This window comes from Zonotrichia albicollis, chromosome 7 (assembly GCF_047830755.1).
Source record: "Zonotrichia albicollis isolate bZonAlb1 chromosome 7, bZonAlb1.hap1, whole genome shotgun sequence".
Classification (NCBI taxonomy): domain Eukaryota; kingdom Metazoa; phylum Chordata; class Aves; order Passeriformes; family Passerellidae; genus Zonotrichia; species Zonotrichia albicollis.
Genome location: NC_133825.1, coordinates 1,382,573 through 1,398,315, shown reverse-complemented (window position 1 = coordinate 1,398,315; position 15,743 = coordinate 1,382,573). Strand labels below are relative to the sequence as shown.

At 50.7% G+C, this 15,743-nt stretch overlaps 1 protein-coding gene and 1 long non-coding RNA gene across 2 annotated transcripts; one reads left to right on the top strand and one right to left on the bottom strand.

Moving 5' to 3' along the window:
- The first annotated feature begins 760 nt into the window (after positions 1-760).
- LOC141729538 (olfactory receptor 14C36-like) lies at positions 761-1,693 on the top strand. The gene has a single exon (XM_074544245.1). It carries the CDS (start codon positions 761-763, stop codon positions 1,691-1,693), a length of 933 nt encoding a protein of 310 aa, XP_074400346.1.
- A 4,674-nt stretch (positions 1,694-6,367) lies between these two features.
- LOC141729488 (uncharacterized) lies at positions 6,368-7,766 on the bottom strand. Its single transcript, XR_012580989.1, has 2 exons — positions 7,034-7,766; positions 6,368-6,897 (listed from the first exon to the last, which is right to left on the bottom strand). It is a non-coding gene; the product is annotated as an uncharacterized LOC141729488 (long non-coding RNA).
- Positions 7,767-15,743: the final 7,977 nt, after the last annotated feature.

Genomic DNA, 15,743 nt, shown 5'->3' with positions numbered 1-15,743 from the left:
GAGCAGGGTCCTGCAGCCCAGGGCACTGTGCTGGGGCAGGGACTCTGCTGCCTGCCAGGGACAGCTCTCAGCCAGCCCTGGCAGCTGCTCCCAGCACTGGGGGACAAGATCTGAGTGGGAGGAGACAGCTGGTAAGGCTTGGAAGTGTTCACCTTGTGTGGAGAGGATGCTGCATTGTTGAGGAGTGCTCCCAGCATGGCATTTAACTGCAGAACATTTCCAAGCAGATTATACAGGGAGCACAGGAAGGCAGGGGCTGCATAAAAGGGGAAATCTTGCTGTTTTAATCTACTGCTCTGGGTTGCCTTGATGGGAAATTGCACATCATTATTTATCTCTCAGTTCAGGGTGAGAAATTTTCTTTTTCCTCAAATCTTATGAGACCAGGCAATGACAGAAATCACCACAGGACCCCTCAGAGGCAGCAGAGGTGTCACTTTTCCAGCCTCCTCAAGGTTGCTCTGATATTGCCATCAGAGCCTGCAGAGCCAGAGCTGCCCCTGGGCAGTGCCAGAGCTGGGAGGGGTCTGCAGGGCAGAGCTGAGCCCCCAGGGCTGGGCTGGGCTCTGGCAGCACTGGCAGGGCCCAGCCCTGGGCACAGGGAAGCAGCTGCTGGCAGGGACAGCTCCAGGCAGCAGAGCTCTGTGCAGGCAGAGGGGGGAAAGTGCCCCCAGGCTGTGCTGGGATATTTCAAGTGCTCTCCAAACCCAACTATTCCATGATTACTTTTCTTACAGATCCCCATGCCAAGGCACAGGAAATGTCCAACAGCAGCTCCATCAGGCACTTCCTCCTGCTGCCATTGGCAGACACGCGGCAGCTGCAGTTCCTGCACTTCTGCCTCTTGCTGGGCATCTCCCTGGCTGCCCTCCTGGGCAACGGCCTCATCATCAGCGCCGTAGCCTGCGGCCACCACCTGCACACGCCCATGTTCTTCTTCCTGCTCAACCTGGCCCTCAGCGACCTGGGCTCCATCTGCACCACTGTCCCCAAAGCCATGCACAATTCCCTCTGGGACACCAGGAACATCTCCTACACCGGATGTGCTGCACAGCTCTTTTTCTTTATGTTCTTCATCTCAGCAGAGTTTTGTCTCCTGATCATCATGTGCTATGACCGCTATGTGTCCATCTGCAAACCCCTGCACTACGGGACCCTCCTGGGCAGCAGAGCTTGTGCCCACATGGCAGCAGCTGCCTGGGCCAGTGCTTTTCTCTATTCACTTCTGCACACAGCCAATACATTTTCTCTGCCCCTGTGCCATGGCAATGTCCTGGGCCAGTTCTTCTGCGAAATTCCCCCGATCCTCAAACTCTCCTGCTCAAATTCCTACCTGACGGAACTTAAGGTTATTGTTTTTTCCATCTCTTTAGCACTTGGTTGTTTTGTGTTCATTGTTTTCTCCTATGTGCAGATCTTCAGGGCTGTGCTGAGGATCCCCTCTGAGCAGGGACGGCACAAAGCCTTTTCCACCTGCCTCCCTCACCTGGCTGTGGTCTCTCTGTTCCTCAGCACTGCCGTATTTTACTACCTGAAGCCCCCCTCCATGTCCTCCCCATCCCTGGATCTGGCCCTGTCAGTTCTGTACTCGGTGGTGCCTCCAGCCCTGAACCCCCTCATCTACAGCCTGAGAAACCAGGAACTCAAGGCTGCAGTGCAGAGACTGATGTCTGGATGGTTTAGGAAATGTTAAACTTCTGGCCAATTTCTGCCAATCACTTGTAAGAAAAGTCATTTTTGATACTTCTTGTTGGTTTCATTTTGGAGGTTTTTTGTCTTTGTTTTACTTTTTTAATCTTGTTTGATATTGTTGGATTGGACGTGGCCTACACACACTTGATTTGGGTCAAAGAAGAAAAGGTTTTAATATTGCGTGTTCTCTAGTTTATATACTTTAAACAAAGCATCATCTTAAGTCATTAATTACACCACAATAACTTCTTATATTCATTGGACTAAAGCTATTAGTATAAATATAATTGGCAAAAGTTTTACAGAAATTTAATAGGGTACATATACACATTTAAGTATGCACCTATTCTAGCTTAAAAAAATTTACATTTATCTTTTCTAATCTGTTCCCATGTTGATGCCTTGTCTTCTTCCTTGCTATGGATAAGCAAGGAAGTACTCATAAACTCAATTTTTATTTCATCTATTAATTTAGCTTTCCTTGTAAGCTAGCTGTCAAGCCCCACTGTATTGTTCACAGATAAATGTCATTATTGATGCCATTTCTCATTTTGGTTCTCTCCAATTTCCCTGTGGCCGCAGACTATGTCAATGAGGGGCTGCACTCTCAGTGGCATTAAATGAATTAAAGGATGTCCCAGCAGAGTTTTCTGCAGAGATGCCCTTTTGTTGCCTTCTCTGGAGCTGCAGCAGCAATGTCTGTGTGCAGAGCTGGGGCAGATCAGTGCTGGCCCAGCAGCTGTGCCCAGCAGCAGCAGCACTTGGTGTTGCCAGTGCTGCTGCCATGGCCCTGCCCTGCTGCCCTGGTGGTCCTGGTGTTGCTGCAGGGCCTGAGTGCTCTCGGGGCTGGGCACAGCCCTGGGGGTGGCAGTGCCGGGGCTGCAGCAGGGACAGGCCATGGGCACTGCTGGGACAGCGCTGATGCCTCAGCCAGGGCCTGGGGGCTCCAGGCTCCTTGCCCAGGCTCTCTCAAGAACACACCCAGGCCAATGCTCAGCACAGAAACCCCCGTGAGCAGCCCCAGGCTGGCCGTGGGCAGGCTGGGGGCAAACAGCATGGCTGGGACTCTGCAAGGGCCCTGGGGCAGACGAGAAGGAGCAGCAGAGCAGGGGCTGATCCATCCCCAGTGCGCTGCACAGCCCAGGGCAGCGTCCCAGAGCGTCCTTATGGAACTGCCAACAACATCCCCCCTCTGCAGCCCTGGCCTCTCCCCCAGCTCACACAGGTGCCCCATCCTTGCAGGCACAGACGCGGCAGCACTGGCTCAGGAGCCCCTGTTTGCATTGCACAGAGCAGGGGGAGCACCCCCATGCTGTTGGTGTGGGGACATGAGCCTGAGGGAGCACATATGCCATCAGCCCCTGGGGCCAGCAAGGGCTGGGGGACACCAGGGAAACCACTCAGCTTTGTCCTGGCCTCTGCAGTCAGCCAGAAAGTTTGTTCCCATCAGCTGGGAGTTTCCTGTCCCACTGCAGACGCTGTTGCTCAGAGGCAGGGCTGTCTGGCAGCCAGCCCCAAGCTGCCCTGAGCATTTCCTTGGCTTCACCTTTGCTTTCTTTACTCTTCCTGATACAAATGTCTTCCTACTGCCCATCCCTTTTCCCTCCCCTGCAAACAGCCCATCCCTGCTTGCCCTTTCCTCTCTGGCCCCACTCCCCATTGCACTTCCTGACTTGGCACCATGGGAACGTCCCTTGGGCAGCAGGATCATCCTACAAGTGCTGCAGGAATTGTCTGCAGGCTCCTGCAGTGCCTGGTGCTGCTCCCTTGCCAGAGGCACCCCAGGCCAGGGGGGCACATCTGGGCTGCTGCGTCTGGCTCTGGGGCTCCCTGTTCTGGGCAGTGAGGAGGAGCTGTAGAGGCTCTGCAGGACTGACAGGATGGGCTTTGGGGCTGGCAGGAGAAGCTGAGGGACCTGGGCTGCTGGAGCTTCTCAAGAGGAGGCCCAGGGCTAATCCTGCAACTGCTCCAAGGGTGGTTCCAGAGAGTCACAGAATCAGAAAGGTTGGAAAAGACCTTAGAAATCATCAAGTCTAACCTGTGCCCTGACACCACCCTGTCTCCCTAGAGCCTCCCCTTCTCCAGGATAAACAACCCCAGCTCCCTCAGACACTCTGAAGAAGACTTGTGTTCCAGACCCCTCCCCAGCCTTGGTGTCCTTCTCTGGACATGCTCCAGCCCCTCCATGTCCTTGCTAAATTGGGGCCCAGAACTGGACACAGCACTCGAGGTGTGGCCTCATCATTGCTGTGCACAGGGGAACAATTCCTGCCCTGCTCCTGCTGGCCACACCATTCCTGAGCCAGGCCAGGAGCCATTGGCCTTCTTGCCCACCTGGGCACACTGCTGGCTCATGTCCAGCCTGCTGTCCATCAGTCCCTGCAGGTCCCTTTCTGCCTGGCTGCTCTCCAGCCCCTCTGTCCCCAGCCTGTAGTGCTGCAGGGGTTGTTGTGGCCAAAGTACAGGACCCAGCACTTGGTCTTGTTCAGCCTCACCTTGTTGGATTTGGGCCCTGGATCCAGCCTGTCCAGGACCCTCTGCAGAGCCCTCCTACCCTGCAGCAGATCCACACTCACACCCACCTTGGTGTCATCTGCAAATTTCCTCATGCTGGACTCAGTCCCCTTATGCAGATCATCAGTGCAGATATTGAAATCCACACTGGCTGGCTCTGATCCCTCAGCCATCCTGTGGGTGCCCTGGGATGGCACTCAAGGTGATCTGTTCCATAACCTTGCCAGGCACCCAGGTCAGGCTGACAGGCCTGGAGTTCCCGAGCTCCTCCTTCCAGCCCTTCTTGGGGATGGGCTCACACTGGCACCTCCAGTCCTCTGGGACCTCCCTGCTGAGCCAGCACTGATGGTAAATGATGGAGAGCAGCTTGGGGAGCTCATCCACAGCTCCCTCATCCCCCTGGGATGGATCCCATCTGATCCCCCAGACCTGTGAGCATCTGAGTGGATCAGCAGGTCCCCAGCTGCTCCCTCCTGGTTTACAGGGGGCTGCTCTGCTCCCTGTGCCCATCCACCAGCTCAGGAGAACACTTCTCCTAAGTGCAACCTGTTTTGTTCTTGAAAACTGAGGCAAAGAAGGGGTTAAGTACCTCATCCTTGCCCTCATATTTGGTAACCACATCTCCCCCAATAATGGATGGAGATTGTCCTTGTACCTCTTTTTGCCATTAATCTATTTATAGAAACATTTTTATTATCCTTCACAGAAGTGACCTGGTTAAGCCTTAAGCTTTCACCTCTCTGATTTTCTTTCTGCATGACCTAACAACATCCTTAAACATTTCCTGAGTTGCCTGCCTCTCTGTCCAAAGGTGATGCAACTTCTGTTTTGCCTCAAGTTCCTGCAAAAGGCCCATCACATTCAGAACGTCACCTGTTGGCTAAAGAATGCCTCAGACGAGGAAAATACAAGAGTCTATAAATTAAAAGAGGGAAAGCAAGCTAGTAAAGTAAAAGAAGAAAAAGTGGCTGGGAAGGCTAACAAAAACTGGGACCCCCTTGATCACTTACCTCCCTCCTACCCTTGCAGTACCTCAAATCCTTCCTCCAATTCCTCTTTCCGTGGACCCAATTCCTCCTCCTCTCCCAGCTGTCATTCCTTTACCACCTCCTAACCCAGTTACACCTCCACCACCTTCCCCTCAACCCTCTTCTTACTCTCTTTACCCTTCCCTACTCTTCCCTTACCTCTACCATCTCATGCCCCCCTTATTCACCAGCAAGTTCCTGCTCTGCCTCCCCAGCACAAATGAGAAGCCAAACAACATCTCAGAATCTCATGCCCAAGAGTGCAGTTACCCAGTCAGCCTCCACAGCTGATGTTTCTACAACCTATTGAAAGTGGCTGAAGTGGAAAAATTGTTCCCCCTCAGAGAAGTTCCCATGGGCGGGGTGGTCAGTGAGACTGGATTTGTAAATGCTCCTTTGACTGCATCCGAAGTTTTAAACTTTAAAAAAGAATTGTGAAATTTAGTGGAAGAGCCAGTCGGAATAGCAAATCAAATTGATCCACTTTTAGCCCTAATATTTATCCATGGGGAGAATTGAACTTCATCTTTAACATCCTATTTTCCCCAGGAGAGACTCGATTAATAAGAACTGCAAGAATGAAAATTTGGGAGCGAGAAAACCAACCCTGGCCCCCAGGTGACCAAAAAATGCCTTCAGTGGAGCCTGACTGGGACCCTAATCAAGAAGAGGGGAGAAGGAATATGAGAGATTACAGTCCATGATGACCAGAGGGATAAAAGAATCAGTGCCTAGAGGGAGTAATACCAGCTTAGCCTTTGACAGCAACCAGAAAAAAGACGAGACCCCAGCACCATGGCTTAATGGGCTAGAGGAAAACTTCCAGATTTACTCTAATGTTGACCCAGGTAGCCCAGAAGGCCAATCTCCGGTTCCCTGTGGTCAGGGATGACCCTGAGAATCCTTTTTTCCCAGCCCAGTGTTTTGAAGGAGTCTGAATTCTTCGGCTCTGGTTTCCAAGGTTCTTTATTGTTTCTTATTTATAAATTTTTTTTCTCTGGCCTGCCAGAGGTCAGACAGAGGCAGACTCCCTGCCCCTGGGCTGGTGCCTACATTTTATACTATGAACTATGTGTAGTTTATTTTTCATTATTTTCCAATACCTAAAGACACATAGGAGGGGACTTTCAGTATTAATCAAAACAAATGCACCTTTTATTGTGTGCCCACAGCAGATGCAACAGAAGGATTAGAAAGGAGATAAAGGACAGAGAGAGAGAGAGAAAGGAGGGTTGGGTGAGGGGAATAGCTACCAACAGAGAGATGAAATCCTCGTGGTCCAGCCAATAGTTCTGTCTGGTCACGTCGGGGAGAGTCTCAAAGCCTTTGGTTAACTCAGGGCTCTTTTATAATCTACCGCTGGGAGGGAGCAGGACGGCACATGGAGGGAACAGTGGAGAATAAATCCATTGGGAACAGGCACAGACAGTCCAGGTCTGAACAGCACAAACCGGTGCCAGCAATGAGCGGGGCCTGTTGTTTCAGGACTGGTTCCTATGGGAAACATCCCGCTTCCCATGGCAGACATCCAGCTCCAGTCAGGCCAGCACCTCTGGGTTAGAATTTGAAGGGTCTCAGTCTCAGTCCTTGGGGAGCGCTTCAATCTCTGTCCTTGACGGCGGCTGTGAGGCAGATGAGGGATCTTTGGACCATCTCTTACAGACTGATGTAGCAAAACATAAAAACAATTATTCATCTCCCCTTAAAAGAAAATTAACTGAATTATTTTTCTTATTTATAGTATTATTATTCTATATTTGTATTACCAAATTTGAATGTATATATTAAAAAACCCATACCATTTTAGAAAGCAAAAAATTTATTGGTCATTGGTTCTAAGTAACACGATTCCCTTCATTAATTCACTGTCCAGTGTGGCTCTTGATTTCTTCTTAATGCTAATTAGCCCCATTTTAAATCCTTTTGTAATCCTTTTTTATCATTTTCACAGAAAAGGCAAAAAAGGCCACTTTGGGGTCTCTGGTGACACTTCTGGGGCACATTTGGGGCAGTTTGGGGTCTGGAGAGGGAATTCAGAGAGAACTTGAGGGTCTGGAGGACACTTGGGGGAGCCGAGTGGGCACTTGGAGGGGCACTCAGGGATTCTGAGGGACAGTTCGTGGTCTGGGGCAGCACTTGGGGGTCCAGGGGGTTCCTTGGAGGTCAGGGAGGGGAATTTGGGGCCCTTCGGGATCCGGGCGGGCCCTTGGGGGGCCCTGACAAGCTTCTCTGGGGCGTGGGGTGTGATGGGAGTTGTAGACGCGGGTCTAATGCAGTTTAACATGGCCGCGGAGCATCACGGGAGTCCGAGACGCAGCTGCAATGGCTCTCAGTGGGGCGCAGGGCACGACGGGAGATGAAGTCCCGGCTGGAACAGCACTGGACAAGCGCCGCAGAGCATGATGGGAGCCGTAGTCGCGGAAGTGGCTCGAACGCTTTGTTTGGGAGTCCGGGAAGGTTCTGGGGGGAGACTCCTGCGTCCGAGCCGCGACTTGAGATCCTCGGGGGAACGTAAGCGGTTCGAGAGAACTTGCGGCGAGTTCGAGGACCTCTAACAAGGTTCTTTAGGGTGCGGGGCACGGCAGGAGTTTTAGGCGCAGGACTGTGTTCTGAGGGGCTCTGGGGCCGCGGGGGAGGAGAGGAGATGAATTCCCAGAAGTGGCTGTACCGGGCATCTGTGGGGTCGGGAGCACTCAGGGGATCCGGGGACGCTTTCAGGAGGTCCCGAATGGGCGCTGAGAGGGCACTGAGGGATCCTGGAGGGTCTGGCGGACACTTAAGGGACAAATGGGGGCCGATCCCGGTGGTTCTGTGGAGCGCGGGGCATGACGGGCGTTGTAGTCCCGGCTCCAATGGGGCTCAATTGGGCCGCGGGGCATGACGGGAGTTGTGGCTGAGATAAGCACCGTCCCCGAGTCTCCGATCTCTGGCGCTGATTGGCTTCGAGTGATGACGGGCGGGAGCCTCGGCAAATGGGATGTGGCAAAGGCGGGAACAGCCCATTCAACTTCTCCAGTCCCCCCCAATACAGCCCAGTTCATCCCCAGTACAGACCAGTGCAATGCCAGTACAGCTCAGTTCATCCCAAGTAGAACCCAGTTCAACCCCAGTGCCCCTCCAGTCCCTCCCAGTACAGCCCCGTCCCTCCCAATAACCCTGAGTTTATTCCCAGTCCCTTCCAGTTCCCTCCAGTGTCATTCACAGGATGCCCCAATGTCCCCAGTCTTCTCCGAAATGGCCCCAGTGTCTCCAGTATGTCCCAGTCCTCCCCAGTGTCACTCCCAGTCTGTCCCACTGTCTCCCACAGCGTTCCCAGTGTCCCCAGTATGTCCTAGTCCTCCCCAGTGTTTTCAAGGACAGTTTCATTTCTCTCGGTGGCCGTGGCAGCCAAACCCAGCAGTGGGGTCAGTGCAGTGCCCATGGCCACAGCCCCTTGCAGGGGCCCAGTGCAGCTTGGGCTGATGATCCACCCTCACAGCTGGCCCAGGGCAGCTCTGCAGTGCCTTTGGTGGCCCCTGGGGCTGGCACACACCTGAGCAGTGTGTCTGTTTGCACTGGGGAAACTCAGGAGTTTGAGATTGCTGCAAAAAGTACAAAAAGGGGAAAACCCCTCTCAGGCTGGGTGCAGCCAGCTCTCTAAGCACAGCAGGGCCCAGGGGAGTGAGGACAGACAGGATGGGGCTGGGCAATGTGGAGCAAGGTTGTCCACACTGGGTCAGAGCTCCAGGCACAGCTTCTGTGAGCAGGCCAGAGCTGCTGAGGAGAGTCCCTGGGTCAATATCAATCACAGAATGCTGCAATCACCTCTGCTCTAAGGAGAAATTTAATAAAAGACACCCTTTAAAATAGGAATGTATATTTTATTACTGCTCTTTGAAATCTTTCTCCATAACTGGACTAGGAAAACTTTAATGACCCTCTCAGGGCTTTGGTGTTGTTTACATCAGTCTCAGTCTTTGAGAGTCAATAACACAAAGGTAAATTTAAACTCCAAATTTTCTTGAAGTTTTAATGGCTCCCACTGAGGGACACCACTGGGAAAGTGTCCCCAGGTTCCAGTTAGAGCAAAACACTGGAGGCAGTGATGACAGCTGGGGACAAGCAAGGCAAAGGTGTCTCTGGTGCTGAGCACACCTGGATGTGTTTGAGGAGTGCAAAGGGCCAAGGCCTGAGCCCCAGCCCCTGGCCAGGCAGATCCTGTCCCTCCTTCCTTGCTCAGGGCTCTTCCCAGGATGGGCACTGGCATGTGGGGATGGGCAGTGCCAAGGGCAGGAGCATGCGGCGGCCCCTGCCAGGCTGCTGAGCAGGGACAAGGAGGCAATGAGGCCCCAGGCCTGCAAGGGTCACTTGTCCCCTTGTGGCCTCAGGTCCAGGCCCAGCAGCCATGGCCAAAGTGCTCTGGCAGGGCTGTCCTGCAGCTGCTGCCCATCCCTGTGCCCTGTGCAGCCCAGGCTGTCCCACGGTGTCCCTGCCCTGCGCCTCTGTCCCTGCAGGCTGTCGGCATCCCCCGGCTGCCCCACCTGGCTGGGCCCTTCCTTTGCTGACAGTTCTGCCTCCTGCCTGCCCCTGCCTGCCCACACAGAGCCTTGGGCTGATACCAGAAGGGTTCATTCAGTTTTTACTGTGCCTGTGAACTATCAGCACAGGAACAAGGCATGCAGGGGCTGCTTTCCCAGCAAGGATGGTTGGAGGGAAGATGAAGACATCTGGCTGAAGGGTGCAAGGATAGATATTGGAATATGTATCCCAATATAACCAGTTAGATGGTGCCCAGGCCAGTTCTGACCTTCGCTGCTGGGCCACAGGCAGCTCTGCGGTGTTATACCTCAAAGATACCTTGGCTGGCGGCAGAGTGCAGCGGGGCACAAGACAGGACTCCGTTCTCCTCAGGGGAGAGCTTCTGGCGATGGTGAAGAAAAGAAGGGAGCGGATTCTGCTAGAAGGTAGCCAGATGTTTATTCCATGAGTACAGATACGTCTGCACTGGGCCACTGCTGGTAACAGAATAGGGCCACATGGTCTCATTCACATTTTAAGCTCAGGACAGGGGAAGGGGAGGGGACAGGTGAGTCACCAACCAGGTGAAGGGGCAGGGTCTCCAGGTACTAGGGTCACCTATCACACGACGCCTTGCTGGTATGTTAGCCTGATTGACAGGGCACACTCAGCGAGGGGCGAGGGGGAAGGGAGAAGGTAAAACAGGATATTGCAACACACCACAACATCTCCCCCTAGTTTTGTTTAAAAAGAAGAGGACTGTGTTTATGGTGCAGAATGATTCTACTGAGGCTTCTAGGTCATCCACTGGAGCACTGAGGGCTTCCAAATGGTAGACCTCAGGAGGGGGAGATGAGCTTGAGATTAACTTGAGAACCATGCGTCTGATTACTCCAAAAACAATGCTAAAAACTACAATAACTACAACTAAAATAAACAGCACTAAAATTACAGTTTTCAGAATAGATCCCAACCAGCCCGAGAGTCCCCAGCCATTGAAAAGTCCATTCAGCTCGTTGTCAGTTTCTCTGTTGATGTCTGAGAACTTTTATCGAGGTAGTCCATATGTGGTTTGGGCTGCGGTACTATGTAGGAGATTGCAGGTGGGATGATCACGAGTAGGACGAGAAGCAGGCTCGGTCTCATGCCGTCTCGAGGCTACACACGAACAGTGGGATCTAAACTGGTACAAAAACTTGAGACAAACATATATTACAAACTATTCCAGATAGGAGGCTTAAATGGAATTTCCTCCAGAGAACATGCGCGGCGTTTTCTTCTCCAGGCAGCATGAGCAACCTGGGGTGCTTCTGCAGATTTCTCTGAGACTTTGGGAACATAGGGCTTTACCCATTTGGAAGGAACCCACCTTAAACCAGAGGGGGTGGATACACAGGCGTATCCACGTCCCCAAGTAACCAATTTGTAAGGTCCCACCATTTTCCAAGTCTCAGGGTCCTTTACTAAAACTGGAGGTTTTTCTTTCATCAACCTGTGACTGTTCCCCCCAAAGTGGCGTAGGATGGGTGGGTTCAGGCTGTCAAAAGAACAATTCAGAAAATTGATTGTGAGTAGTGCCCTGGATAACCGGATGTGGGGAGGTTCTACTTTCAGAACCTGTTGTTGCTGGTCCAGGACCCTTTTAATATCACGGTGAGTTCTTTCTACAATGGCTTGACCTGTAGGGGAGTAGGGGATGCCAGTTTTGTGCTCTACTCCCCATTGCTGCAGGAAGCTCCCGAATTCCTTGGATTTATAAGCAGGCCCATTATCAGTTTTCAGCTCCTTGGGGATGCCCATGAAAGAAAAGGCCTGTAAGAGGTGCTTAATAGCATCAATAGATGACTCTCCTGTGTGGGCAGAAGCATAGACCGCTCCAGAAAAGGTATCTACGCTAACATGAACATATTTCTGCCGTCCAAAAACCTGTATGTGTGTTACATCTGTTTGCCACAGTTCACAACTGTTCAGTCCCCTTGGGTTTGCTCCCGTACTCACTGTAGGGAGTGCATGTTGTTGGCAATTTGGGCACGTGGCCACAATCGCTTTGGCCTGTTCTCGAGTGATGTTAAACTGGCGAACCAGGCCAGGTGCATTTTGGTGGAAAAGCTGGTGGCTGATTTTTGCCTGTTCAAAAACATTTGGGAGAGTGGCCATCACTGCAGGTGCAGCAAGAGCATCTGCCCTTCTGTTGCCTTCAGCGATAAACCCTGGCAAGTCAGTGTGTGACCTGACATGCATCACATAAAAGGGTTGCTCTCGGTGAGTGACTAACTTTACCAGTTTTGAGAGCAATTCAAAAAGTGCAATGTTAGATACATCTTGCAGTATTGCTTGATCTGCTCTGGATACTACTCCTGCCACGTATGCAGAGTCTGTAATCAGATTAAATGGTTCTGAGAACCTTTCAAAAGCCCTAACAACCGCAGCCAATTCAGCAACCTGAGGTGAACCTTCCACCTCAGCAATGTCCGTCTCCCACTGCTGGGTTTGAGGATCTTTCCAAGTCATAACAGACTTGTGGGACCTCCCGGACGCATCTGTAAAGACAGTTAGAGCGCTTTTTAAAGGTCTCCTACTTAGAGCAGTTCTTAATTTTAAAGTAAATTGAACATCTTGTTCAAACAATTTGCAAGCGGGCCGTGCTACCGAAAATTGTCCTGAGTAGGAATCCAGAGCAAACTGCAACACTTCATTTTCTTGAAACAATTGTTCCAGTATTTTCATAGTATTTTGACCTGATTTTAACTCAACTGGAATGTGAATGCACTTAAAATCACATCCTGCTAACTCCCTGATCCGGGTCCTTGCTTTCCGGATCAGTTCTGCTATCAGCTCCTGAGGCTTTGTCAGTGTCTTGGACCTTTTGTGACTGAGGAAAACCCATTCTATGATCAAGAGAGAGTCCCTCTGGTCCCGGTCCTTTTTTGGTGTGTCCTTTGCCTTAGGTGTTTGTTTTTCCTCCCACTGGAAAATAATTCCATGGAGGTGTGGCAACTTACCTAGGATGATAAATTTGAATGGCAGATCAGGCCGGCATCGGTGGGCCTGTCTTGTGGACATTGCAATCTGAACCTTTTCTAGAGCTTTCCGTGCCTCTGGGGTAATAGACCTAGGAGCACCTGGGTCCTCTCCCCCTTTCAATAAATTGAAGAGAGGGGCAAGGTCTTCATTAGTCAGACCAAGCCATGGTCTTACCCAATTCAAAGACCCACACAACTTGTGGACATCCGCAAGGTTCTTGATCCTTGGATTGATTTCTAGTTTTTGAGGAACAATGGTCCTATTTCCAATTTCTAAGCCCAAATACTTCCAAGGTGGCATCTTTTGAATTTTCTGTTCCTGGAGCTCGAACCCTGCAACAATCAATGCATCGATCGTTAGGTCAAGCGCATGTGTTAGTAAATCATCATTGGGGGCACACACAAGGATATCATCCATATAATGGTAGATGATGGCCTTCTCTGCGGCTGCACGAACTGGGGAAAGCAGGGAAGAGACATACCACTGGCAGATAGCTGGAGATACCTTTAGGCCCTGAGGAAGAACGGTCCAATGGTACCTTTTCATAGGAGCTTCTGAATTGATAGAAGGGACAGAGAATGCCAAACGCGGTGCATCATCAGGGTGCAATGGGATTTGGAAAAAACAATCTTTAATATCAATAACAGCTAATTTCCAATCTTGAGGAAGCATTGTTGGGGACGGCATACCAGGCTGGGGAGAACCCATATCTTCAATTACATTATTAATTTGTCGGAGGTCACAGAGGAGTCTCCACCTCTTTTTGTCAGCTTTTTGGATGACAAACACTGGAGAGTTCCATGGGGACATGGTCTCCACAATGTGGCCCTTTTTTAGTTGCTCTTCTACTAGTTCCTCAAGCACCTTTATTTTTTGTTTACTGAGTGGCCACTGTTTCACATCAACTGGTTCGTCTGTTTTCCACTTAAGTTTTTGGATGGGGCGCTGTTGTTTAATGACTGCTGCACAAAAATGCTGTGGAGAGTCTGGAATATTAATTGTGACACCCCACTGGGCCATTAAATCTCTCCCTAACAAAGGTTCTGAATAATCTAACACAAATGGACGGATATTTGCCAATTGTCCGTTTGGACCCTCGAATTGAATAATGCTTTTGGATTGCCTTGCCAATTGCAGACCTCCTACACCTCGAAGGTGACCAGCAACATTTTGTAAAGGCCAGTGTGCTGGCCAGTCTTGTACTGGAATCACTGTGCAGTCTGCACCTGTGTCTACAAGCATCTCAATGCGTTTAGACTCCCCACCCCCACTGACATTGCACCACAATTTGGGTTTATCTGTCCCAATAACTTGGACCCGGGCGACTGTGGGCCCTTGTTTATCAACATTTTCAGGTAAAGATGGCACAGGGATAGCTTGAGCAACAATTTGTCCCTTAGGAAGAAACAGGGGTGGGTGGAAACAGTGCAGGCTGAGAACAAATTGCTTGGGATCTGATGTTGTCAGTCCCGGAGCAATTTCGATCTCTTGTGGTGTGTTTTTGTCCCCAGTGATGATGTACTTACAACGAATTTGGTTCCAAGTACCTTTCTGTTCAGGATTTACAGAGACAAAATGCCAGTCAGTGTCCTTCAGGTGGAGTGACTCTGTCAGCTGCAACCTGTAAGGCTCATTGACAGAAGATGCGGTTAATACAGAATTACTTAAATCATAACAAAGGTTATTTTGTTTCACCTTCAACAGTGGACTAGCAGACTTGGTCTTTGAAGCACCTGCTTCACTTACACAAATGTTAATATTATTGCGCGCTTGATTTATTTTGCTACCCTTATTCTCTTGGCCTGCTCCTTTTATGTCTGCACGCCTGGCAGGCTGGCGCTTTATTCTTCGTTTTTTTGTTGTTGACCCCCAGGGAGGGCTTGCAGTTCTCCTCCCCTGCTATTTTTAAATTCATCAAATTCCCTTTTCAGGGGGCACTGGTTACTCCAGTGTCCTAGCTTATTACAAAGCAGGCATGGTTTAGTGGGCTCAACTATTGCTGGTCTCCGCTGCTGCCCAGGGTACTGCTGTGCTGAGGGAAAAGGTGAAGGGCTGGCAACAGCAACACGCTGAGGTGGTCTTGGCAGCAGCCTTGGTCTGGTGTCTTCAGCAACACTCATCAGAGGCACTTTCCTGTTACAGACTAAAAGCATATCTTTTAATGTAGGGGAAAGTTCTATAGGAAGGCTCAGGATTGCTGCTCGACACTGTTCATTTGCATTTGTAAATGCTATTTCTTCTAAAATTGCTTCCCTTGCATTTTCCTTTTTAACTTGTATTTCAATGGCTCTAGTTAGTTTTTCTACAAATTTCACAAAAGGCTCTGATGGTAGTTGTTTGATTTTACTATAGGGCTCAAAAGGCCCCTCAGGTTGGAGGGAAAAGAATGCCTTTTCAGCTGCTTCCTTTACTTTCTCAAGTGTTTCTGCAGGAATTGCAGCAGCTTGGACTGAGGGAGAAGACCATTGACCCTCACCACAGAGGTGGTCAAGGGTAATGGGGTTACCATTGTTGTCTTTTGCTGTGTTTGGATCAGCCTGTAAGCTTGGGAGAGCATCTTTTAGCAGTTGTTTCAATGCTGATTCCCATAATTTGAATTCCGTGGATGTCATGAGACATGAAAAAATTTGTTTTAAATCATGTGGAACCACAACAGTCCTACTTAATTCAGAATTTAAAAGGCCACGGAAATATGGACTGTGTGCACCATATTCTTTATGAGATTTACAGATCTCTTTAATCAATTGTCGTCCAAAAGAACTCCAATTAGCAGTTGGGGCTGCTCCAGCTTGAGCTGCAGGCTGAAATATAACAGGAGCTAGCGACAACATGGCACCATGCATTGGGTCTGCTGTCCCCTGCTCTGTATCCCTTGAATCAGAAGCATTGGGATCACAGCTACAGGTTTGGGGACAGGCAGTGGGTGTGTCCCCACCGTGGGAACCCGGGGAGGGGGCGGGGAAAGGGAGCCGGCAAGGGGCGGGGATA